The sequence below is a fragment of the Mobula hypostoma genome, chromosome 30 (assembly GCF_963921235.1).
Source record: "Mobula hypostoma chromosome 30, sMobHyp1.1, whole genome shotgun sequence".
NCBI classification, from domain to species: Eukaryota; Metazoa; Chordata; class Chondrichthyes; order Myliobatiformes; family Myliobatidae; genus Mobula; species Mobula hypostoma.
In genome coordinates, this window is record NC_086126.1 from 12610176 (window position 1) to 12635234 (window position 25059).

Consider the following 25059-nt stretch of genomic DNA (forward strand, 5'->3'; position numbering starts at 1 on the left):
GAACAATACCAAGGGGAAGGGGGAGACAGCTTCCGGTTTTTCCCGCGGCCCGCCCTCACCTCCACTGCTGCGCTCGTTCCACCTCGGAGATGCGGAAGGCGAACCGCCGCTTGCTCTGGGTGCGATACATCTGCCGCCGGCTGCTGCTCGGAGTCTCGGGGAGCACGAGGGCGGCCGTCCCTGGGGGAGAGAACGGGGAGGGCCGGGTGGGGCGAGAGTCAGATGCTCAGAGGCGGGTTTGACGGGTGGAAAGGGCGAGGGGTGCGACCCCCGCCCGCTCACCGCCCATGCGCAGCAAGATCCCACAGACCGAGGTGGCGGAGGAGGCCAAGGGGAGGGGGAAGGGTGGGAGAGGGAGGGGAAGGGAGTGGAGAGGGGGAGGGGGGAGGAGGAGGGGGAGAAGGGGGAGGAGGAGGAGGGGAGGAGGGAGGGGGAGGAGAAGGAGGGGAGGGGGACGGGGAGGGGAGGGGAGGAGGGGAGGAGGGAGGAGGGGAGGAGGGAGGGGGAGGGGAGAAGGGGGAGAGGGGAGAAGGGGGAGAGGGGAGAAGGGGGAGAGGGGAGAAGGGGGAGAGGGGAGAAGGGGGAGAGGGGAGGGGAGGAGGGGAGGAGGGGGAGGGGGAGGAGGGGGGAGGAGGGGGGAGGAGGAGGAGGGGAGAGGAGAGGGAGGGGAGGAGGGGAGAGGAGAGGGAGGGGAGGAGGGGGAGGAGAGAGGGGGAGGGGGAGGAGAGAGGGGGAGGGGGAGGAGAGAGGGGGAGGGGGAGGAGGGGGAGAAGAGGGAGAAGAGGGAGAAAAGGGGGGAGGAGGGGGGAGGGGGAGGAGGGGAGAAGGGGGAGAAAAGGGGGAGGAGGTGAAAAGGGAAGGCGATCAGATGGAGGGGTGGTTAGGAGGGAGGGGGCTGAAGGGGAAGGAGAAGGGAGAAGAGAGGAGGGGGAGAAGGGGAGGGGAGAAGGGGAGGGGGAGAAGGGGAGGGGGAGAAGGGGTAGGGTGGCGAAGGGAAGGCGATGAGATGGAAAGGTGGTTTGGGAGGGGGACTGAGGGGGAGGAGAGGGAGGAGGGGGGAGGAGGGGGAGAAGGGGGGGAGGGGGGGAGGAGGGGGAGAAGGGAGGGAGGAGGGGGAGAAGGGGGGAGGAGGGGGAGAAGGGGGGGAGGAGGGGGGAGAAGGGGGGGAGGAGGGGGGAGGAGGTGAAAAGGGAAGGCGATCAGACGGAGGGGTGGTTAGGAGGGAGGGGGCTGAAGGGGAAGGAGAGGGGAGAAGAGAGGAGGGGGAGAAGGGGAGGGGGAGAAGGGGAGGGGGAGAAGGGGAGGGGGAGAAGGGGAGGGGGAGAAGGGGTAGGGTGGTGAAGGGAAGGCGATGAGATGGAAGGGTGGTTTGGGAGGAGGACTGAGGGGGAGGAGAGGGGAGGGGAGGAGGAGAAGGGTGAGGAAGGGAAGGGAAGGGAAGGCGATGAGATGGGAGTGGTTAGGAGGAAGGGGGCGTGAGGTGAGGGGGTTTGAGAACTGAGACTGACCTCTCTCCTCGCTCCGCAGGTACACCAGCCGGTAGGGCTCGCAGGCCGCCAGGTTCAGGGATCCGTCAGCGCTGAGCGGCCGCATCTGTGGGCCAAGTCCGCACCCTCAGCAGGTGTGTCAGTTCAGGATGGAACCCTCACCCTCTGCCCTGTCCCTCCACCCTCCCTGTCCCACCCTTCCGCCCCTCCCTCTCCCAACTCCCCCACCCTTTCCCCTCCCCCTTCTTCATCCCTTTTCTCTCTCCCCTTCCCCGTCCCTCCACACCACCAGCTCCTTCACCCTTCCACCCACTACCCGATCCCCCTCCCCCACCAGACTCACCCCGTGACCCGTCCAGTTCCCAGGACACCCATGGCCAGGACCAAATATCCACCTGGCCTGCCTGCGGATGGGTCCCGCCCCTCTCTACCCCTCTCTCCGTCTCCGCCCTGACACCCCCTCGCTCTCCGTCTCTCCCCTCTGCCCGCGCACCAGCCACCTCCCCTCTGTCTCCAGCCCGGCCTCCCCCTCTCTCTGCCCCAACCAGCCCCCCCCCCCACTGTCACCTTCTTCAGGGGTATGGTCTGAATCCATTCGGCCGTCCCCACGTTGAAAACATTCACGGTATTCCCACTGTACACGGTCAGGTAGTTACCACGGCAGGCTACACAGGGAGAGAGTTATAGAGTCACACACCCACTACTCACACGGACACCCCTGGGTCAGAGAGACAAAGCTCGGCTTGGGTGCGGGGGTTTGGTTGTGGGATTCACCAGGTCTCCTGACGAATAGTTAGAGTGGAGTCGTTTTCAATTCCTTCCACGGTTGTCTAGTCAAGGGCAGGGGTCGAGTGGGCAGCTCTCCAGGAACCCAGCGACGAGGCAGGCCATTCAGCCCCTCCGGTCCCTGTTGATGTTCCCAACCACCACGTCTCCATTTCTCACCACCATCTACCCCTCCCTCACCTTGCCCGCCCTCCCTCCCTGTGTCTTTATATGCTTTTTAATGGCGGCTTCCAACAGAATGTGGCTAACAGAAACATTCCCCCCGCCCCCGCCACTTAACCTCTCCACATTCTTCCTCTCTCTTCAACCACAGAAGCCTGACTTGTCCCAGAGGTTGGGGAGACCGTTTGGCCCATCGAGTCCATGCTGGACCGTCAGAGAGAAGTCCCATTGGTCCTTTGATCCCAGCCCCCTCAAATTGTTTGCACTTTGTTACTTAAAACGGTAAGTTAATCCTAAATAAAAGATTCGCAGGGTTGACGCAGACCCCAAATCTGCTCCGGGGGGAGAGCAGGGGGAGCCAGCGTACCGTATCGGATCGATAGCGAGAGCGAGGCCAGTGCGCATGCGGCCCATCGATCGCACGGCGAATCGATTGTGCGTCCTACGTGCAGGAGGCGCTCTCTTTCTGCGTCATTTAACTATATACACGTGTACCGTCAAACGGGACAATGTTTCTCCCAACCAGGGTGTAGAGCACAACACACAGTAAAGGATAAAATCCTTACCTAACGTGAATCTGCAATTTACAGTGTGACGGGATCCTGAATTATCCCTTATGAACTGTGCTTTTAAAAAGAGAGAGAGCTGTACAGCACAAACAACTTGTTATAGAGAGAGAGAGAGAGAGAGAGAAAGAGATAGAGAGAGAGAGAGAGAGAGAGAGAGAGATAGAGAGAGAGATAGCGATAGAGAGAGAGAGATAGAGAGAGAGATAGAGAGAGAGAAAGAGAGACAGAGAGATAGAGACAGAGAGATAGAGAGAAAGAGAGAAAAAGAGAGAGAGATAGAGAGAGAGATAGAGAGAGAGAGCGAGAGAGAGATAGAGATAGAGAGAGAGATAGAGAACGAGAGATAGAGAGAACGAGAGATAGATAGAGAGAGGGATAGAGATAGAGAGAGATAGAGAAAGAGAGAGAGAGAGAATAAGAGAGAGATAGATATATATATATAGAGAGAGAGATAGAGAGAAATAGAGAGAGAGAGATAGAGAGAGATAGAGAGAGAGAAAGAGAGAGAGAAAGAGAGAGAGAGAAAGAGAGAGAGAGAAAGAGAGAGATAGAGAGAGAGAGAGAGAGAGAGAGAGAGAGAGAGAGAGAGAGAGAGAGAGAGGTGAAGACTGCTCACAGTTTGTTTGGAATTTCTGCAAGGACACTGCCAGCTTCTGCGTTCTTACAGAGAGAGAAGGGAGGAGCTACATGATGGACAGCTGGTGTTCAGCGAGGTGAGATAAATACCAGGTCAGCTGGTTGTTAGACACACGTGGTTTTGGACACTGGATGAGCTTTGTTGTGCCCACAGAAAGGTGGGGTTTTGGAGGATCGATCAGTGGCTCTCACAGTGTGGAAAAGGGGTGACCGGTGGGAAGTTATTAGTCTGTCCAAATCCAACCCTCGCCTGGGTTGATAACTCCACCACATGAAATGGTCCCCTTGTTGTGGTCACATTCGGTGACTTCTAAAGGATTTCGGAGGACAACGGGAAGAATCGACAGCATCGGCTTGCTCGGAGAACCGCAACACCTCTCTCTCTCCATTGCTACTCAACTCAATACCACGAACTGAACTGAACTTTACTCATCATCGTAAGACCGTATCCATTTACCCCTAGGCTTGAAGAAGCTTGTTTTTTAAACATTTCTATATATATATATATATAATCATTGCTAACCTGTTTGATATATCTGAATTTATATTACTGTATTGCGTAGTTACCAATAAATAGTATTAGTTAACAGCAATACCAGTTTTCCATTTCTGCTGGTTCTTTAACCCGTCACGGGGTACGTGACAATAATAATTTATAATAAATAGTATGTACAACAGGACAGTCAATATAACATAGAAATACAATTGTATCAGTGTGAATTAATCAGTCTGATGGCCTGGTGGAAGAAGCTGTCCCGGAGCCTGTTGGTCCTGGCTTTTATGCTGTGGTACCGTTTCCCGGATGGTAGAAGCTGGAACGGTTTGTGGTTGGGGTGACTCGGGTCCCCAATGATCCTTCGGGCCCTTTTTACACACCTGTCTCTGTAAATGTCCTGAATAGTGGGAAGTTCACATCTACAGATGTGCTGGGCTGTCCGCACCACTCTCTGCAGAGTCCTGCGATTGAGGGGGGTACAGTTCCCGTACCAGGCAGTGATGCAGCCAGTCAGGGTGCTCTCAATTGTGCCCCTGTTATTTATAAATAGTCAGGGAGAAGGTGCGCTACAGGCTGGCAAATACGATGTACGAGCTGCAATTAGACAGACTGGGAGATCGATGTAAGTAGTCTGTCCGAGAGACATTATCAGCGGGGTGGGAGCTGCCTTTGAGCCCGATGGTACGCGCTCTCAGAGTTTCGTACCGTTTGCCAATGGGACACACACACACATGCCCACCCACCCGTTCTAACCCCAGTGCCCCAGGGTCCTTACCTGCGGCGAGAGGGGTGGCCGGCCACACCATCTCCTGCTGCCGCGCCCGGCGGCCCTCGCCATTGACGTAGACGCCGACGGAGCTGAAGCAGAGGAGGTAGAGATCCGCGGAGAGCGGAGCGGCGCACAGCGCCTCGGCCGGCGGCTGCGTCAGGAAGCCGAGGGTCGGATCCTGCGGGCTGACCAGCGTCTGCGCCGGGCCCTGGCTCAGCAGCGGGTACAGACTGAAGCCGGACGGGTAGCCGACGCAGAGCCGCTCCCCGAACACGCCCATCCACTGCACGTTGCCCGGCGCCTGGAACTGCCTCAGCGGCCGGCAGCGGGGCTCGGTGGCGCACAGCCGCAGGCAGGTGACCTGCCGCCTGCTGGCCAGGCACAGACAGCCGCTGCCGGGCTGGGGCAGGGCGCCGGCCGCCACCAGCTGGGCCCCCCGCCCCTCGGGCACCTTGGCGCCGCCACCCGCCTCCGGGGCCCGCCGCTCCTCGCGGCTGTACAGGCGGAGGGAGCGGCCCCGGCCGGAGATGGCGGCCAGCAGGTCCGAGCCCGGAACGGGGACCACCAGGTGAATCCGCTTCCTGTCTCCCAGCAGGGTCAGCTCTGCAACGGCAGGGGATGAGGGGAAGGGAGGGAGGGGAGGTCAGAGAGGGGAGTCACACATCCTTCAACCCCCATCCTCAATCCTCCCTCAATTCACTCTCACCCCTCCCCTCACCTCCACTCTCACTCGTCTCCTTCCACGTTCCTCATCCCAAACCCCTCGACACTCGCTCAGCTCCCTCCACCCCTCCCATCCATCACCTCCACCCTCTCAGCTCTCTCTCCCTCCCCCGGCACCCCAAGCCTCCCTCGGTCCCCACGTCCTTGACTCTCCCTCACCCTTCCCCTCAGCTCCCTCCCTCCCTCTCTCTCTCCCGGCGTTACAGTTGCGTTCTTTAATATTTCAATAATGTTTGAATAATCTTGAAAGGCTCCGTCTCGCAGTCTCTATCATCTCTCGCTCTCTATCTCCAGATCTCTCTCTATCACCTCTCGGTCTAACACTCTCCGTCTCTATCGTCTCTCCCCCTATCGTCTCTCTCTCACTCCCTCCCTTTCGTGTCTCTCTCTCTCCCTTTCGTGTGTGTGTCTCTCTATATATATCGTGTGTGTGCGTGTGTGTCTCTCTCTCTCTCTCTTTTTATATATATATTGTTTGTTTAGGTTTCCTGTTAGAACCTCAAATCGGAGTCTCTTTTATTTCCACAAGGACTCTCACGGCGGGGACACACTGTGCTCTGACCTTGGCACTGGTTTAAAACGGTACGGCTTCCTTTTACCTCCAAGTGTCGTGTCGTCTGTGTCAATTATTCCATTGGGATATATCACGGTTACCTCCCCACCTTTCCGATCATCACCCAAGTGCCTCCTTACCTGCCGACCCTCGACCCTGTGACTCTGTACGGACCCCTACCCTCTGGCGATGGACTTCAGGAAGTCTGCACTGCTCCCTGTTACTATGGATGGTGAGGACGTGGTTGTGGTGAGAACCTACAAGTACCTGGGGGGTGCACCTGGATGACAGACTTGAGGGGGGCACCAACACAGAGGCTGTGTACAGGAAGGGCCAGAGTCACCTCTACTTCCTGAGGAGACTGGGGTTCTTTGGAGTACACAGGCCTCTCCTTCACGTGTTCCACCAGTCTGTTGTCGTCAGTACAGTCTTCTACGCGGTGGTGTGCTGGGGCAATGGCATCAACACGGGTGATGCCAACAGGCTCAGTAAACTGATTAGAAAGGCTGGCTCTGTTATAGGAGTCAAACTGGACACACTGGAGGCTGTGGTAGAACAAAGGACCCTCCAGAAAATCCTGGCGATTCCAGACAATGTTTCTCACCCTCTGCATGCCACCTTGGCTGAACACAGGAACACTTTCAGTACCAGACTGAGACAACTGCCCTGCTCCAAAGAGCGCGATATGAGGTCATCATTACCCTCGGCCGTGAGGCTCGATAATGAGTCAACCTATCACCGGGGAAGTGATCACCCCCTCCTGTTAGACTGTTGGAGGCAACTCATTTTTTTATTCTTTCTTACTTCTCCTTTAATATTTGTAAATCTGTGCACTTGTGATGCTGTCATTTCCTCTGGGATCAATAAAGTATCTGTCTATCTTACTCCCGCTTTGACCGACACCCTCTACCGTGACCCTACGACAGCAGCCAGTCCCCAGGCTCGCACCAGGACCCTCCCTCCCTCACCCTCCATCCCCAAACCCTCCCACCCCAGGCACCTTCTGCCCCCTCTCCTCCCCCCCCCTTTGGCCACCCTTTAGCTTGACCTTCACACCGACCCCGCTCCCCCCAACACCGGCCGTATCCACCGCCAACCCTGGCTGTCCGGCACCGACGCCCTGACCGTACCGCCGACGCGCAGCGCCCCAACGAGATGCAACTCACCGTTTTTTGTCAGGTGCAGGAGGAACAGGCCGTCGTCGGTTCCCAGCGCGATTCGTTTCTGGTCTGAGAGAGAGGGAAGACAGCCCAGTCAGGGGAAAGGCCCAGGGGGACCCCGAGTCAAAGGTCGAGTGAGTTTATGACCAGAGTACCGTTCCGTTGTCCTCCGGGCAAAATAAAGCGATGCAACAGAATTTATCAAGTCTTTAGGGAGGATGTTGGGGCTTTGGAGAGGGTGCAGAAGAGGTTCACCAGGATGTTGCCTGGTGTGCTTTCACGAGGGGTTGTTTTCGCTGAAGCGGCCGGAGGCTGAGGGGAGATCTGACAGAGGTTTACAAGACTATGAGAAGCACAGATAGAGTGGACAGGGTTGAAATGCCTAATACCAGTGGGCTTGCGTTGAAGGTCAGAGGGGGGGGGATGTGAGGGGTAAGTTTTTTACTCAGAGAGCGGTGGAGGGCTGGAACTGAATTGCACTAAAAAATATGCCTTCTGTGTTTCTGATCTTATTCTTTTGTGTGATTTTTTGTTGTTGCACGAGTTGGGGAGCCGGGTTTTGGCGTTGGATGTCTTTATTTTGAACGGGTTGGCTCCTCGGCCTTCCTTTGCTTCGCGCCTGTCTGTTGGGGAAGACAAACCTCGGGCTTGCGTACCAAATAGGTACTTCGATATTAAATGTATTTTGAACTTGGAATACACTACCTGGTATGGTGGAGGCAAATACACTAGAGGCTTTTAAGAGATGTTTGGATGGGCACACGGGTGTGAGGAAGATGGAGGGATGTGTAGGGTCACAGGGATTCGTTTTTGGTGTTTTTTAAAATTGCTTTTTGCTGGTCCAGTACAGCATTGTGGGCCGAAAGGCCTGTTCCTGTGCTGTACTCTCCTCTGTTCTGAAAGTTGTACATTAACAAAGACAGGAGAGATAAATACTATTGAGACGGTGAGTTGTAGAGTTCTCGAAGGTGAGACCGCAGGTTGTGGAATCAGTTCGGTGTTGAGGCGAGTGAAGATCTCCGCACCGGTCCAGGGGCCACCCCAGCCTCCGGGTCACTCCCAAAAGGTGATGCATCAAAAGGGGAGCCCCACCACCCAGGACATGCCCTCTTCTCATTGCTACCATCAGGGAGGAGGTACAGGAGCCTGAAGGCACACACTCAACGATTCAGGAACAGCTTCTTCCCCTCTGCCGTCCGATTTCTGAATGGACATTGAACCCATGAACACTACCTCACTAGTTTTTTATTTCTGTTTTTGCACTACTTTAATTTATTTTTTAATATATACCTCTTATTGTAATTTATTGCTTTTAATTAGCAATATAAGTCCTGGACATTTCCATCTGGCATGGTTTGCATTTTGTTGTTTGATTGTTTGTGGTTTTTGTACTGCTATATTTATGCTCTATTCTCGGTTGGTGCGGCTGTAACGAAACCCAATTTCCCTCGGGATCAATAAAGTATATCTATCCATCTATCTATTACTAGGTATGGTAACATACTGCTGCCACAAAACAACAAATTTCAGAACATACCATTTGTTTGTCATGTGCCTTGTCGTGTGACATCATCATTATGTGCTGTCATGTGACATCATCATTATTTGCTGTGTCATATGACGTCATCATTATGTGCTGTGTCATATGACATCATCGTTATGTGCTGTGTCATATGACATCATCGTTATGTGCTGTGTCATATGACGTCATCATTATGTGCTGTGTCATATGACATCATCGTTATGTGCTGTGTCATATGACGTGGGCAATCATGGTCTTTCCGTGACCATGGTCGTTTTTGCCATCGCCTTCTTCTGGGCAGTGACTTCACAAGACAGGTGACCCCAGCCATTACCGATACTCTTCAGAGACTGTCTGCTTGGCATCAGTGGTCACATAACCACGACTGTGATCTGCACCGGCTACTTGTACGAACATTCACCACCTGCTCCCATGGGTCCCATGACCCTGATCGGGAGGAGAAGCAGGTACGACACCTCACGCAAGGGTGACCTGCAGGCCAGCGGAGGGAAGGTGTGTTGTACACCTCCTTGGGTAGAGATGTTTTCTGCACCCTGCTACGACATATGCTGGTGATATTAAACCCAATTCTGATTCTGATGGTTGAGAAGTAATAACTGTTGCTGAACCTGCTGGTGTGGGACCTGAGGCTCCTATACCTCCTGCCCAAAGACAGCAGTGAGAAGAGAGCGTGGGGGTTCTTGATGGATGCTGGACAGTGGTGGGGAGGATATTTCCTGCGAAGGACTGGGCTGTATCAACGAATTTTGTAGAGTTCTCTGTTCCTGTGTATGACAGGATGATGAGGGAACTTCACTCTGTGTCTGACCCCGGGAGTGTGTGATGGGACGGTGTGGAGGGAGCTTCACTCTGTGTCTGACCCCGGGAGTGTGTGATGGGACGGTGTGGAGGGAGCTTCACTCTGTGTCTGGCCCCGGGAGTGTGTGATGGGACGGTGTGGAGGGAGCTTCACTCTGTGTCTGACCCCGGGAGTGTGTGATGGGACGGTGTGGTGGAAGCTTCACTCTGTGTCTGACCCCGGGAGTGTGTGATGGGACAGTGTAGAGGGAGCTTCACTCTGTGTCTGACCCCGGGAGTGTGTGATGGGACGGTGTGGAGGGAGCTTCACTCTGTGTCTGACCCCGGGAGTGTGTGATGGGACGGTGTGGTGGAAGCTTCACTCTGTGTCTGACCCCGGGAGTGTGTGATGGGACAGTGTAGAGGGAGCTTCACTCTGTGTCTGACCCCGGGAGTGTGTGATGGGACGGTGCGGAGGGAGTTTCACTCTGTGTCTGACCCCGGGAGTGTGTGATGGGACGGTGTAGAGGGAGCTTCACTCTGTGTCTGACCCCGGGAGTGTGTGATGGGACGGTGCGGAGGGAGCTTCACTCTGTGTCTGACCCCGGGAGTGTGTGATGGGACGGTGCGGAGGGAGCTTCACTCTGTGTCTGACCTCGGGAGTGTGTGATGGGACGGTGGTGAGGTTTAAGTCTCATTACCCAGAATGGCTCCAGACTGCACGCTCCGTATCAGGGGCAGGGTATTGTCGTACGCCTCCATGGCCTCCAACGCCAGGCTCTCCCGGAGTCCGTTCTGCTTACAGATGGAGACCAGCTCGCTGATCACCGCCACCCACTTCCGTTTCTCGCTCTCGCTGTCCGCCAGCACCAGCAGGGAGGTCTTGGTGTTCGGGACCCTCAGCTGCGAGGCCGTGACCTGCGGGGAGAGGGGCAGGTCGGTCACCCTGGTCCGGGGCTCGTGGTCACCCGGCGGTCAGCACAGGGCCAAGGGGCCTGAGATGTGCGAGCGCACAGCTCCGGCGCTGGAGGAAATTCAACCCCAGGGATTTGGCCTGAGCGGCTGGGTCGCCCTCACCCCACCGGGTGAGAAGGAGGGAAGGAGGAGGGTGGGGGATTTCCGGTCAAAAATCAAGGGGATGAACGGCCTTGATGCTGTTCCCCAACGCCACGGGGCGCCTGAGAGGTAAAATTTGCAGCAGAGGGGTTCTGGGTTTGGGAGGTGGGTGGCGAGTCTCATCGGGCGGGCTGGGGTGACTGGCTTTCAGGGAGTTGGGGGTAGTGGGTTCGGGGAGTGTGGGCGGGTTCCGCGGAGAGGGGGGAGGCGCCGGCTTTGGACGGAGGGTTTCCCTCACTCACCCGGAAGATGCAAGGAACGTCCTTCTTGTTGGCGTGGATGACATCGGAGGAGAAGACAGGGGTGACGGCGAAACCCTCGTCTCTGCAACACGACCATACCTGTTACCGGGACGGCCCTGACCACGATCCCTTCGCATCAGCCCCTCCCCCTCTCCCCGGTTCCCAACTCACCGTCCTGGCAAGGGAAAGGATTCCGGGCAGCGGAGTAATGAAGGCGTCGAGGTTCGGTTCCCGGAGTGGCGAAGGGATCCGGGACCGACTCCCGGGAGAAGGAAAGGTCCCACGTTCGGTTCCTGCGGGAGGAGTTTCGGTTCCCGGAGGGATGAAGGGATCTGGGACCGGCTCCTGGGAGAGTGAAGGGGCTCCGGGTTCGGTTACCGGGAGAGGAGGTTTGGTTCCAGTCGGGGACCCGCTCCCGGGAGAAGGATGGGTTCCCGTTGGGATGAAGGGCTGCAGGTTCGGTACCCTGGAGATGGGGGGGGGGGGAAGCGCTTTCCCGAGCCGCACGCACCGTAGGTCGAAGACGTGCGCCGCTCCGGTCGCCTTCGGCTCCGCCGCCTCGAACACCAGCAGCCGGCAGTCGGAGAGGATGGCGAAGGCCCGCTGCCAACCCCGACGCACCCCCGCCGGCTTTGGCACCTGCAGGACGGAGAACCGGTTAACGGGACGCCAAGCAAAGCCGCGCGCTCCCGTCCCTCCCGAGGCGGACCGTGCACGTACTCGCGCTCGCTTCCCCCGGCGCGCGTGGCAGGGATACCCGCGCGCCAGAATCGGAATCAGGTTTATCATGACGGGCATGTGTCGGGAAATCTGTTAACTTCAATGCAATACACAATACAGACGAAAAACAGATAAATAAATAAAGCAATGCCTGTCAGATGCTCTCCACGGTAAATCTATAGAAGTTTTTGAGTGTATTTGTTGTCATACCAAATCTCTTCAAACTCCTAATGAAGTATAGTCGCTGTCTTGCCTTCTTTATAACTGCATCGATACGTTGGGACCAGGTTAGATCCTCAGAGATCTCGAAACTGCTCACTCTCTCCACGTCTGATCCCTCTATGAGGATTGGTATGTGCTCCCTCATCTTACCCTTCCTGAAGTCCACAATCAGCTCTTTCGTCTTACTGACGCTGAGTGCCAGATTGTTGCTGGGGCACCGCTCCACTAGTTGGCATATCTCGCTCCTGTACACCCTCTCATCACCACCTGAGATTCTCCCAACAATGGTTGTATCATCAGCAAATTTATAGATGGTATTTGAGCTATGTCTAGCCACATAGTAGTGTATGGAGAGAGTAGAGCAGTGGGCTAAGCACACACCCCCGAGGTGCGCCAGTGTTGATCGTCAGCGAGGAGGAGATGTTATCGCCAATCTGCACAGACTGTGCTCTTCTGGTTAGGAAGTCGAGGATCCAATTGCAGAGGGAGGTACAGAGGCCCAGGTTCTGTAACTTCTCAATCAGGATTGTGGGAATGATGGTATTAAATGCTGAGCTATAGTCGATGAACAGCATCCTGACATAAGTGTCTGTATTGTCCAGGTGGTCTAAAGCCGTGTGGAGAGCCATTGAGATTGCATCTGCCGTTGACTTGTTGTGATGATAGGCAAACTGCAATGGGTCCAGGTCCTTGCTGAGGCAGGAGTTCAGTCTAGTCATTACCAACCTCTCAAAGCATTTCATCACTGTCGATGTGAGTGACACCGGGTGATAGTCATTAAGGCCGCCCACATTATTCTTCTTAGGCACTGGTATAATTGTTGCTTTTTGAAGCAAATGGGAACTTCTACCCATAGCAGTGAGAGGTTGAAAATGTCCTTGAATACTCCTGCCAGTTGGTTGGCACAGGTTTTCAGAGCCTTACCAGGTACTCCATCGGGACCTTCTGCCTTGCGAGGGTTCACTCTCTTTCAAGACAGCCTCACATCGGCTCCGAGACAGAGATCACAGGGTCACTGGGTGCAGCAGGGATCTTCACAGCTGTAGTTATATTCACCCTTCCAAAGCGGGCATAGAAGGCCTTGAGATTATCTGGTAGTTTCGCATCGCCGCCATTCATGCTGCTGTATTGGGTTTCGCTTTGTAGGAAGAAATGTCTCGCAGACCCTGCCAGAGTTGTCGTATGTCCGATGACACCTCCAACCTTGTTCGAGGTTGTCTCTTTGGCCTTGAAATAGCCCTCTGCAAGTGATACCTGGTTTTCCGGTACAAGCCTGGGTTGCCAGACTTGAATGCCACAGATCTAGCCCACAGCAGACGCCATACCTCCTGGTTCATCCACAGCTTTTGGTTTGGGAATGTACGGTACGTCTTTGTAGGCACGCACCCACCCGTACCCCCCCCACCTCCGCCGCACGCCTTGCTCACCGACACGTTGCCCTCCAGCGCCGTCCCGGTGCCTCTGCTCGGCTCGATGCCCAGGGACCGGATCTGCTGGGGGGGCGCCGGGCATCCCAGTGCCCCCGCCGAGCAGCCCGCGTGGCATCTGAAGTGGCAAACTGGAGGGGGAGTGAGGGGGGGGAGATAACAAGGTGAAAAATAGGAAGGGGGCAATGATGAGGGGGAAAGAGGGGGTGAGGGGTAAGAGGGGAGGTGATGGGCGGGAGAAAGGGTGGGGAGACGATGGAGGGGAAGAGGAAAGAAAAAAGGGGGAGGGGTGGAGAGGAATGGAGGGAAGGGAGGAAGAGGAGGAGGGGTGGGTGATGGAGAGGGACAGAAAGAAACCCCAAATCAATACTAACCTCCCCAAAATGCCCTCTCCTCCATGGTCACCATCCCCATTGCCCACAAAGATCCTTCAGCCCCGCAAGTCCATACTATCCCATTCACCATCTTCTCACCATTACCCTGAATATCCCCTCCCTTCCTAGGCGTATCCCACTCCCTAACTGAATCCCACCCTTGAAACCAGGCTCCGCACATCATCTTGCCCACCCCGTGCCCCGCTCTACGTTCTGGGACCCACTGCACGCGAGACTGACTAAACTCCCTCCGACCCACCCATTCAATTCGATGTCTTCTCCATCACCCCCAACTCGCACCTCCCTGTTCCCAACTTCCTACGGCCTGACCACAGGTTACTGGTGAGCAGCGTCGGAGAGCAGAAACCCCGGCTGATTGCCCCCTCTCTCTAACCCAGGGGTGATTGGTCAGTGACCGGAGACCTTTGACCCTACCTTCACAGTTGACTCCTTGCCGGACCACTCCCACCATGACCGAGGTACACCTCATGCACTTTGTCGGGACACTGAAGGATTGTATCTTGAACTGGTGAGGCGTGGGCTGCGAGGAACGACGAGCGGAGAAAGTTTACACACAGCACCAACCGGTTAATCAGCCCCTCCACCCTCTGTCAGTGCTTTTTAACCCCATACACTGCTCTGTCTGCCACAGCTCGCTCATCGCATCGTCCCTCTGCGATACTCATATGCGTGTGACTGCCCACTTATCCAAGTTCCACGTCCTGAACCCTCCCAACGTACCTCCTGTCACAGCAGCATCTCTGGGATAACATAATCTGCTCCCCGAAATCAACCCAGGAACTTCATTCTGGAACACGAACAAGCCTCACGGGGCTGTGAGATGGGACGGTGTGGAGGGAGTTTCACTCTGTGTCTGACCCCGGGAGTGTGTGATGGGACGGTGTAGAGGGAGTTTCACTCTGTATCTGACCCCGGGAGTGTGTGGTGGGACGGTGTAGAGGGAGTCTCACCCTGTGTCTGACCCCGGGAGTGTGTGATGGGATGGTGTGGAGGGAGCTTCACTCTGCGTCTGACCCCGGGAGTGTGTGATGGGACGGTGTGGAGGGAGTTTCACCCTGTGTCTGACCCCGGGAGTGTGTGATGGGACGGTGTGGAGGGAGCTTCACTCTGTGTCTGACCCCGGGAGTGTGTGATGGGACGGTGTAGAGGGAGCTTCACTCTGTGTCTGGCCCCGGGAGTGTGTGATGGGACGGTGTAGAGGGAGCTTCACTCTGTGTCTGAACAAGGCGCGCTAGCGTCTCGACTTTCTTAGGGAGGTTCGACTTGAGACGAACACTAACAAAATTCTGCCTGTGTACTGTTGAAAGTGCCCTGACCTGTTACGACAATGTGAAAGCTTGGGAATGTAAAAGGCGCCGGCGAGTAGCGGACTCAGGCCACTACATCAGGGGCACATCCCTCCCCTCCAAGGGCAGCACCTCGTAAGCGGCACCACTTCCCCATCAAAGATCGCCACCATCCGGGCCCGGCCATCTTCTCACAGGAGGTCCAGAAGCCTTCAGTCCCGCACCGCCGGGTTCAGGAGCTGCGACTGCCCTTCCTCACCCATCGGGTTCTCGAACCGACCACACACACACACACACACACACTCACTCTCTTCGATTGTCCATCAAAATCCGATGACCATGTCCGCGCCTTTAATGGTGAGATCTCTGGTGACTATACAGTCCTATCCTGGACCCACAAGCTCTATTGCAGGTGGGACATGTAAATGTAGTAGTGGTGGCGATCACAGCTGCATTTCTCCTGGCTCCCTTCTGCTGTCTTCTGGTTGTCCTTTCCATCTCCAGAATACAAACCCCGTCCCTACACAGCTGTCGCCAAGTGGTACGGTCAGCAGCGATCTCGGCAAGTCCTGAGGAAGGGTCTCGGCCCCGAAACGACGAATGTTTACCCCCTTCCATAGATGCTGCCTGACCTGCTGAGTTCTTCCGGCATTTTCTGTGTGTGTGTGTGTCTGTGTGTGTGTGTGTGTGTGTGTGTGTCTGTGTCTGTGTCTGTGTCTGTGTGTGTGTGTGTCTGTGTCTGTGTCTGTGTGTGTGTGTGTCTGTGTGTGTGTGTGTCTGTGTCTGTGTGTGTGTGTGTGTGTGTGTGTGTGTCTGTGTCTGTGTGTGTGTGTCTGTGTGTGTGTGTGTGTGTGTGTGTGTGTGTGTGTGTGTGTGTGTGTGTGTGTGTGTGTGTGTCTGTGTGTGTGTGTGTCTGTGTGTGTGTGTCTGTGTGTGTGTGTGTGTGTGTGTGTGTGTGTCTGTCTGTGTGTGTGTGTCTGTCTGTGTGTGTGTCTGTCTGTCTGTGTGTGTCTGTCTGTGTGTGTGTGTCTGTGTGTCTGTCTGTCTGTGTGTGTGTGTGTGTGTGTGTGTGTGTGTGTGTGTGTGTGTGTGTGTGTGTGTGTGTCGGTCGCTCTGGATTTCCAGCATCTACAGATTCCCTTGCGCTCCTGGCCACGTGGCGCTAAAGTGGAGTTCTTAAGTTCTAGTTGTATTTTCTTATGGGGAAAAGATCTGTATGATTTATTTTTAAGTTACCTGTTTTCTGTAAGTCTGCTTTTCACTGCGCCTGGGCAGGAGACCGTAAACTCGACTTCTGCCGGAGCCGTGCCAGCTCTGTGACAAGGCAGCGGAGGGAGCTGAACGCTCCACCCCTGCCCAGAGTCCGGCGTGCCATCCCTGTCCCTTTTCTTTCACTTACAGAATATCTTTATAACAAAACACAATTACTACACTTAAAATCGACAGACGACATTAAACTAAAATGTTTCCATCTCTGTCAATGATGGCAATTACACCCAGCGGAGCCCAATGTTCCCGGAACGCCTCTGTGGTCGCCGTGGACTGCGTGTGTTCCTTCTCAATATTCACCCGGGCACGAACATACCCCCTAAACATAGCCAGGCAGTTTGCCCGGGCAGATCCTCCCACACCTGTTCCCAAGACCCATGGATGGCAGTTTTCGCCAGCCCCAGGAGCAAGTTGACAAGGACATCCTCATCCCTCTGTGCCCCCCCCCCTTACTGGATGACCATATATAAATAGGGTGGGACTGAAATGCAACCAGAAGGCGAGAAGCAGCCCACGCAAATACGCGAAAAGGGGCTGCAGCCTCACACACTCCACGTACGTATGGTACATGGTCTCCTCCAGCCCGTAGAAGTGACACGCGGCTGGGAGATCCGTGTACAGACTAAAGAACTTATTGCAGGGCACCGCTCTGTGCAGCACCCTCCAGCCGAGATCCCCAAGGTGCATGGGGAGGACTCCCTTGTAAAGGGACTTCCATTGGGGACCCCCCTCACCTCCAGGTGGGAAGACCGACCGCCATGGCGTGTCGGGACGGTGGACAAGGGCCAGGAAGTGGAGGGTGTGGAGCAGCAGCCCATAAAGGTACCTCCTGCCTGCATCCCTGAATGGGATTGTGGGTGTCGATGAAAGACGGCTCAAGTTGTGTGGATTCGTCTCTCGGGTAAGGCTGCGGGGCTTGGGCCCGACGAGCAGCTCAGCTTGAGTCGATCCACACACCTGAGCCGCACCGACATCCGCTGAGGCAGGGCAAGGGTCGGCCAGGACCCCGCCCTCTGCCAGAGGAGGGGATTCCCGGCCTGAGGCAACCATGTTCCAGACTCTCAGTAGGTCCTGATAGAAGCCGGGCAGCCTCTGCAAAGCAGCACGGCTGACGCCTGCCGGTGGTAGCTGCGTATCTTCGGCAAGACAGCAGCCCCTCCGGAGGAAGAAAGTCGCCAACACGTGCCACCTGGGAGGGCGCTCAGCGTACAGGAATCTCTGTGGAGTCCTGAGGCGGAGAGCCGCCAGTCGTGTGCGTACACACACCAGCGACTGTCCGCCCTCTCCTACTGGGAGACTCAGAACCGCTGCAGAGACCCAGTGCTTCCTGTTTCCCCAGAAGGGGTCCACCAGCTTCCTCTGCATTCTCGCAACAAAGGGGGCAGGGGGGGCCAAGGTGACCATCCGGTGCCACAACACGGAAGGCCACCAGCTGGTTTATGACCCTGGGAGTGTGTGACGGGACACCGCGGTGCCGGGCCGGTTTTAACCCACCGTCACCCCTCACAACCTCCGTCCGCCCTGCAGCGCTGGTTCCTACCTTGGTGCCCGGTAAGCTTCGAGGTGCCGGTACCGGGGGTTTCTTCACTGACGCGGTCGGAGACGAGGGTTTGGCTCCGGCCTGTTGGAGCAAGCACAGGGGGCATTAGGAGTGGAAGCAGTCGAGGCGACGCCATAAAGACGAAGGTGACTCCCTGAATAATAAAACCCTGCAGATGCTGCCGCTCTGAAATAAAACCAGAAAGCGCAAGAGAGACTCAGCAGGTCAGGCAGTGGGGATAGAGAGAGAGACGGAGTTAATGAACAGAGCGCGGCGGCGGAGTGACCCCAGCCCGGGGCGACAGAACGATCCCACCCTCCCGGCCACGGGCTACTCACCCCAGCCACCTCAGCACCAGGACTGCCCGGACTCTGGGTCGGGGAGAACTTCCCGCTGTCCGTGGAACTTGCGGAACCGTCCGGAAGCTCATCCTGCGGGGTGAGACGACCGGTGATATTTAGAAAGAATTTTCAAAGTCAGTTTTAAACCTAATCCTCTGGCGGCCCTATTTGGTATTGTTGCTGGACAAGATATCAAGTTGAAGACTCAGATTGACATACCTTGGCCTTTAGCTCTCTTATAGCTAGGAGGGCGCTTTTGTTTAAATGGAAATATGTTTATCCTCAATGGTTGTGCGATGTTAATGCTTACATTTAGAGAAGATTCGTTGTTCAATTTCTGAATCTCGTCAAGACTTTCAGACATTGTGGGGACCCTTTCTGAATTATTTTCAAAACTTTCAAAACCCACAATTCTTTGTTTAAATTTAGATGTTGGCTAGTATTAATTTTTATCACACGAGAAGGTATTTTACCTTTTTTTTTCCTCCTTAATCAACAGCTTCGGTCTTGGTAGAGGTTAGATTCTTTTTAGTCCTAGTCATACTTTATTGATCCCGGGGGAAATTGGTTTTCGTTACAGTTGCACCATAAATAATTAAATAGTAATAAAACCATAAATAGTTAAATAGTAATATGTAAATTATGCCAGGAAATAAGTCCAGGACCAGCCTATTGGCTCAGGGTGTCTGACCCTCCAAGGGAGGAGTTGTAAAAAGTTTGATGGCCACAGGCAGGAATGACTTCCTATGACGCTCTGTGCTGCATCTCGGTGGAATGAGTCTCTGGCTGAATGTACTCCTGTGCCCAACCAGTACATTATGTAGTGGATGGGAGACATTGTCCAAGATGGCATGCAACTTGGACAGCATCCTCTTTTCAGACACCACCGTGAGAGAGTCCAGTTCCATCCCCACATCACTGGCCTTACGAATGAAATTTTTTGTAATAAGTTAGTATATTTCAATATAACTTTGACTGACCTACATGAATATGGGGTAATGAGATTGTTATTATGAATAGATATAATGTAATTGGTAGTTTTTTTTCAACCTTTATATATACCTTCTTGCACTCCATATTCTTCTATGTAGAAACTAATCAAAGTGTTAAAAGAAAGAGTGTCCAATGTAATCCCCACTCCAAAAAGAAACCCTCAGAGTCACTGGGCGGCCGGGAGTTGGGTGACGAGGAAGCGGCTGGGTGTGGGCAGAGGTTGGGAGATCCCCGGTTCAGGGAGGGGCGAAGGCGCTGCCTTACAATGGAAGGTCAGGACGGGCAGGCTGTGGGCTGGTTTTCCTGAACCTGATCAAAGCTGGGTTTACGAGGGTCCTGGGGTGGGGAGAGAGGCCCGGGGGAGGACAGATTCCACACTCTGACCGTTCCGTTCCGGGCAGCAATGAAGCTCCTCCATCTCTGGCGGTGTTCAGGGCTCCCTTCATCGTGTCAGTAGCTTCCTCCCGGTCTTCCGCTGTCAGTCACGCAAGTCCTGGGTGGAGACTCAGGAATACCGTCACACTCAGATGTAGAAGGATTCCTCATTGCTGTTTCCGTAACAGTTTTGTCTGACCAGTCAGGGTTGTCAGCCCCGAACCTGGAGGACCACGCTTAGTCTGACCTCTCCCCTTTGACCTGTTTGGCACGGGTGACCCTGCCAATGGCCAAAGCACCAACCCTGACTCCAGTCAACGTAACTCTCCGGGTCGTCGAGGCAGCAAGCCTCCAGACCCTACGACGAGGTTGTGGTCCTCTTGGAGGTCACCCCCACACGAGGGGGTGGGGAATCGTTGGAACACAGGGCTGAGGAGTCTTGGGGACCAATTTCACTATGAACAGATTTATGTGGCTTCTTCCTCACTGCAGTCAGGCTCTGGAACGGATCACCTCTCTCACGTCCCCTACCCAGTAAACCTGCATCGTTCTTAAGTTCTGCCTCAGTCCGAGCTGCAATCTTTGGACTACTATCTTGTGTTTTTTTTAAAACTTCAAAATGTTTTATTTTCCATATTTATTAATACAATGACAGGTTTAAGATCTTGATCTCTCCTTCTTGCCTCTGGACAGGGTCATCAGAGAGACACTGGCTACTTTAACCACCTTGAAGTGGACACCAGGAATATCGCCAACAGCATGTCCCTTACGACCAAAACCAGCAGCCAGAAAATCATGTTCTGTTCTTGCCTTTGTGCAGGGCCTTTACTACCTGCGGAGAGTGAGGTCCTTTGGAGTACACAGGCCTCTCCTTCACGTGTTCTACCAGTCTGTTGTCGTCAGTACAATCTTCTATGCGGTGGCGTGCTGGGGCAATGGCATCAACACGGGTGATGCCAACAGGCTCAGTAAACTGATTAGAAAGGCTGGCTCTGTTATCGGAGTCAAACTGGACACACTGGAGGCTGTGGTAGAACAAAGGACCCTCCGGAAAATCCTGGCAATTCCAGACAATGTTTCCCACCCTCTGCATGCCACCTTGGCTGAACAGAGGAGCACTTTTAGTGACAGACTGAGACAACTGCCCTGCTCCAAAGAGCGCTATACGAGGTCATTCTTACCCTCAGCCGTTAGGCTCTATAATGAGTCAACCTATCACCGGGGAAGTGATCACCCCCTCCTTACTTTTTATTCTTTCCTACTTCCATAGACATAGAAACATAGAAAGCCTACAGCACAATACAGGCCATTCGGCCCACAAAGCTGTGCCAAACATATCCTTACCTTAGAATTACCTAGGCTTACCCATAGCCCTCTATTTTTCTGAGCTCCATGTACCTATCCAAAAGTCTCTTAAAAGACCCTATCGTATCCGCCTCCACCACCGCCGCCAGCACCCCATTCCACGCACCCATCACTCTCTGCGTAAAAAAACTTACCCCTGACATCTCTTCTGTACCTACTCCCCAGCACCTTAAAATTTTCTCTTCTAATATTTGTGTATTTGTGCACTGGTAATGCTACTGGGACACTGTAATGTCCTGTAGGGATCAATAAGGTATCCATAATCTATCTACAGTAGATATAGTAGTCACTACGGTAAAGTTGTGGATACTATAGAGAGAGTGCAGAGGAGATTTACAAGGATGTTGCCTGGATTGGGGAGCGTGCCTTATGAGAATAGGTTGAGTGAACTCGGCCTTTTCTCCTTGGAGCGACGGAGGATGAGAGGTGACCTGATAGAGGTGTATAAGATGGTGAGAGGTGTGGATAGTCAGAGGCTTTTTCCCCAGGGCTGAAATGGCTAACACGAGGGCGCATAGTTTTAAATGGTTGGAAGTAGGAACTTTTTGGAAGTAGGGGTAAGTTTTTCACACAGAGAGTGGTGGGTGTGTGGAATGCACTGCCAGTGACGGTAGTGGAGGTGGATACAATAGGGACTTTTAAGAGACTCTTAGATAGGTACATGGAGCTTGGCAAAATAGAGGGCTATGCGGTAGGGAAATTCTAGACAGTTTCTAGAGTAGGTTACTTGGGGAGGTGTAGCGAAGTTAAGATGGCGTTAAATGTCGACTCCTTTGTTTGCATCTTTGGAAACAGCTCTATTTCCATCTTTAATATTTCTATTTTTCCCTTTCAGAGTTCTTTTGAAGACCCTGACCTGGAGTTACACGCCGACTTTGGTTCTTTGCGGGAATGGGACCCGTTCGCGGGGTTTCAGGACCGGCCGTTGTTCAGCACGCCAGGGGTTCGGCCTGAGAGCCCGGCTCGGATTTGGAAGCCTAAGATCCCGGGGCTCTGGAGAAGGGCGGATTGAGGGTCAGTGTCACAGCAGGAGACCCGTGTGTCGTCGGGGGAGTCGGGATATCTGCTGTGGCCCCGAAGACCCGAGATCTTGGCGATCTTCAGGCACAGAGCTCGAGAAAAGTGACTCACGGACTTTTCGTAAACCAGCGAGCTATTTGTTCTCGCTCGCTGGGAAAAACGGAGACAACCCTTTCTCCCTTATCAGGGAGAGAGAGCGAGCCTGTGGTATGTTGTATACCGGGTTAAACGTGAAGTCTTTGGGGTAACTGCAAGTCGGTGTCTTTGCTATTGCTTTGCTCTCACTTAAGTGCTTGGTGACGATGCTTTTTTTTGCCGGTGGGGGGAGAGGGGAGAGGGGAGAGGGGAGAGGGTATCGTTGTTCGCTGCCCGCTGCCACTTACGCGCGGGAGGGAGAGGAGCTGTGGTGGGGGGGGGTCTTTGGGATTCTTACGTTTACCTGTCATTTATTCTTTGGGGGCATTCCTCTGTTTTCGTGGATGTTTGTGAAGAAAAAGCGTTCCAGGATGTATAAGGTATATATTTCTCTGACATTAAATTTGGACCTCTGAACCTTTGCACAGGGTTGGTACAGCATTGTGGGCCGAAGGGCCTGTAACGTGCTGTAGATTTCTATGTTCTATCCATCTTCATCGTTTTCCTCCGCGAAACTCAAGCGATCATCCTTTGGAACAAACGCTGCCATTTCCTTGCCATTCTTAATAAGTTGCACTCGATTGCCCTTTCCGAGGCTGCTTTCCCTCAATGCCGACTTTTTCCAAGACCAGTCCCTTGGCACGGGCCGCCCATGCCAATGGGCCAGCCTTTAGTGGGGCTTTCTGGTCCTGCATGTCATGTCCCTTCTGATCACAGCGAGGGTCACGCAACTTTCTGGCTGTACGTACACTGCGGCACTTAACCCTTTGTGCTCGCTTGCTTTATTGTATTCATTTTCACTCAGCTTCAGGAAGGTAGTTCCTCGCACTCTGGCGCGTAGGGTGGCGATGAATCGAGGGATACGGGGACACCGAGGTGGCGGGCAGAGGACACAGGACACTACGGCGCTTTGGCCCACAACGTCGTGCTGAGTTTTTAACCCACTCCACCGTCAACCTGGCCGTGACAACAGCCTCTCCCTCCACGTCAGCAGATTATTGACTTCAGGAGGCGACCGGAGGTCAGAGAGCAGTACAGCTCAGGCCTTTCAGCCCATCTAGTCCATGCCAAACCCATTTAAACTGCCTACTCCCGTCGACCAGCACAAGGACCACCGCCCTCCATACCCCTGCTATCCACGAACCTGTCCAAACTTCTCTTAAACACTGAAGTCGAGCTTGCAAGCACCACTTGTGCTGGCAGCTCAGTCCACACTCTCACCACCCTCTGAGTGAAGAAGTTTCCCCTCATGTTCCCCTTAAACTTTTCACCTTTCACCCTGAACCCGTCACCTCTGGTTGCAGTCCCACCCAACCTCAGTGGAAAAAGCCTGCTTGCATCTACCCTATCTATACCCCTCATAATTCTGTATATCTCTATCAAATCTCCTCTCAATCTTCTACGTTCCAAGGAATAAAGTCCTAACCAATTCAATCTTTCCTTATAACTCAGGTCCTCCAGACCTGGCAACATCTTTGTCAAAGTTTCTCTGCACTCTTTCAATCTTTCCTGTAGGTAGGTGACCAAAACTGCACACAATATTCCAAATTTGGCCTCACTAACATCTTGCACAATTTCAACATAACACCCCATCTCCTGTACTCAATACTTTGATTTATGAAGGCCAACAAGCCAAAAGCTCTCTTTACAACCCCAGTGTGATGTTACTTTCTCAAGGATCAGAGGTGGAGGGGGATCTGCAACTTTAAATTCCCTGGAGAAGTGTGAGGTTGTACACTTTGGAAGGACAAACTCCAAGGCAGATTACAAAGTAAATGGCAGGATACTTGGTAGTGTGGAGGAGCAGAGGGATCTGGGGGTAGATGTCCACAGATCCCCGAAAGTTGCCTCACAGGTAGATAGGGTAGTTAAGAAAGCTTATGGGGCGTTAGCTTTCATAAGTCAAGGGATAGAGTTTAAGAGTCACGATGTAATGATGCAGCTCTATAAAACTCTGGTTAGACCACACTTGGAGTACTGTGTCCAGTTCTGGTCGCCTCACTATAGGAAGGATGTAGAAGCATTGGAAAGGGTACAGAGGAGATTTACCAGGATGTTGCCTGGTTTTGAAAGTATGCATTATGATCAGAGATTAAGGGAGCTAGGGCTTTACTCTTTGGAGAGAAGGAGGATGAGAGGAGACATGATATAGGGTACAAGATAATAAGAGGAATAGATAGAGTGGATAGCTAGCGCCTCTTCCCCAGGGCACCACTGCACAATACAAGAGGACATGGCTTTAAGGTAAGGGGTGGGAAGTTCAAGGGGGATATTAGAGGAAGGTTTTTTACTCAGAGAGTGGTTGGTGCGTGGAATGCACTGCCTGAGTCAGTGGTGGAGGCAGATACACTAGTGAAGTTTAAGAGACTACTAGACAGGTATGTGGAGGAATCTAAGGTGGGGGGTTATATGGGAGGCAGGGTTTGAGGGTTCGCACAACATTGTGGGCCAAAGGGCCTGTACTGTGCTGTACTATTCTATATTCTATGTACTAATGATCTCACTTTAAGGACTCTTTATCTCATGTTCTCGTTATTTATTGCTATTTATTTATATTTGCATTTGCACAGTTTGTTGTCTTCTGCACTCCGGTTGATCTTTCATTGATCCCGTTTACAGTTACTATTCTATAGATTTGCTGAGTCTGCCCGCAGGAAAATGAACCTCAGGGTTGTATCTGGTGACATACGGTGTATGTACTCTGATAATGAAATTTACTTTTAACTCTGCTCTCGGGACGATTTCATTTCAGCTTCGCCTGCCGGCGTTTAAGTCTGGCAGCTGACTTGTCGGGACCTGAACCCCCGGCTTGCTGGGAGTCACGGGAACACGGGAGGCGTGGGTTGCGTTGAGTCAGGGGTTGGGAGCGGATTGTGGGAGGTTGGGGGTGGGGGTCGCAGGTGGTGCGACGGAGCGGTGGGAGGGGTGGAGCCCACACGTCCCTGTACTCAC

The 25059-nt window shown here is 53.8% G+C and overlaps 1 protein-coding gene and 1 pseudogene across 1 annotated transcript in view; both read right to left on the bottom strand.

Annotated features, from left to right (window-relative positions):
- Nucleotides 1-25059, bottom strand: part of LOC134339547 (serine/threonine-protein kinase MRCK alpha-like) — a 120903-nt gene that overhangs the window by 13092 nt on the left and 82752 nt on the right. The window contains exons 20-31 of the mRNA XM_063036161.1: nt 18217-18309; nt 17879-17959; nt 14198-14303; nt 13389-13519; nt 11531-11658; nt 11020-11101; nt 10363-10579; nt 7348-7410; nt 4912-5508; nt 2055-2152; nt 1509-1593; nt 60-180 (exon numbers count right to left, since the gene is read on the bottom strand). Of these exons, the coding sequence (XP_062892231.1) occupies nt 60-180; nt 1509-1593; nt 2055-2152; nt 4912-5508; nt 7348-7410; nt 10363-10579; nt 11020-11101; nt 11531-11658; nt 13389-13519; nt 14198-14303; nt 17879-17959; nt 18217-18309 (1802 nt within the window). The remainder of the gene's footprint in view (nt 1-59; nt 181-1508; nt 1594-2054; nt 2153-4911; nt 5509-7347; nt 7411-10362; nt 10580-11019; nt 11102-11530; nt 11659-13388; nt 13520-14197; nt 14304-17878; nt 17960-18216; nt 18310-25059) is intronic.
- LOC134339741 (small ribosomal subunit protein uS12-like) lies at nt 19968-23232 on the bottom strand (annotated as a pseudogene).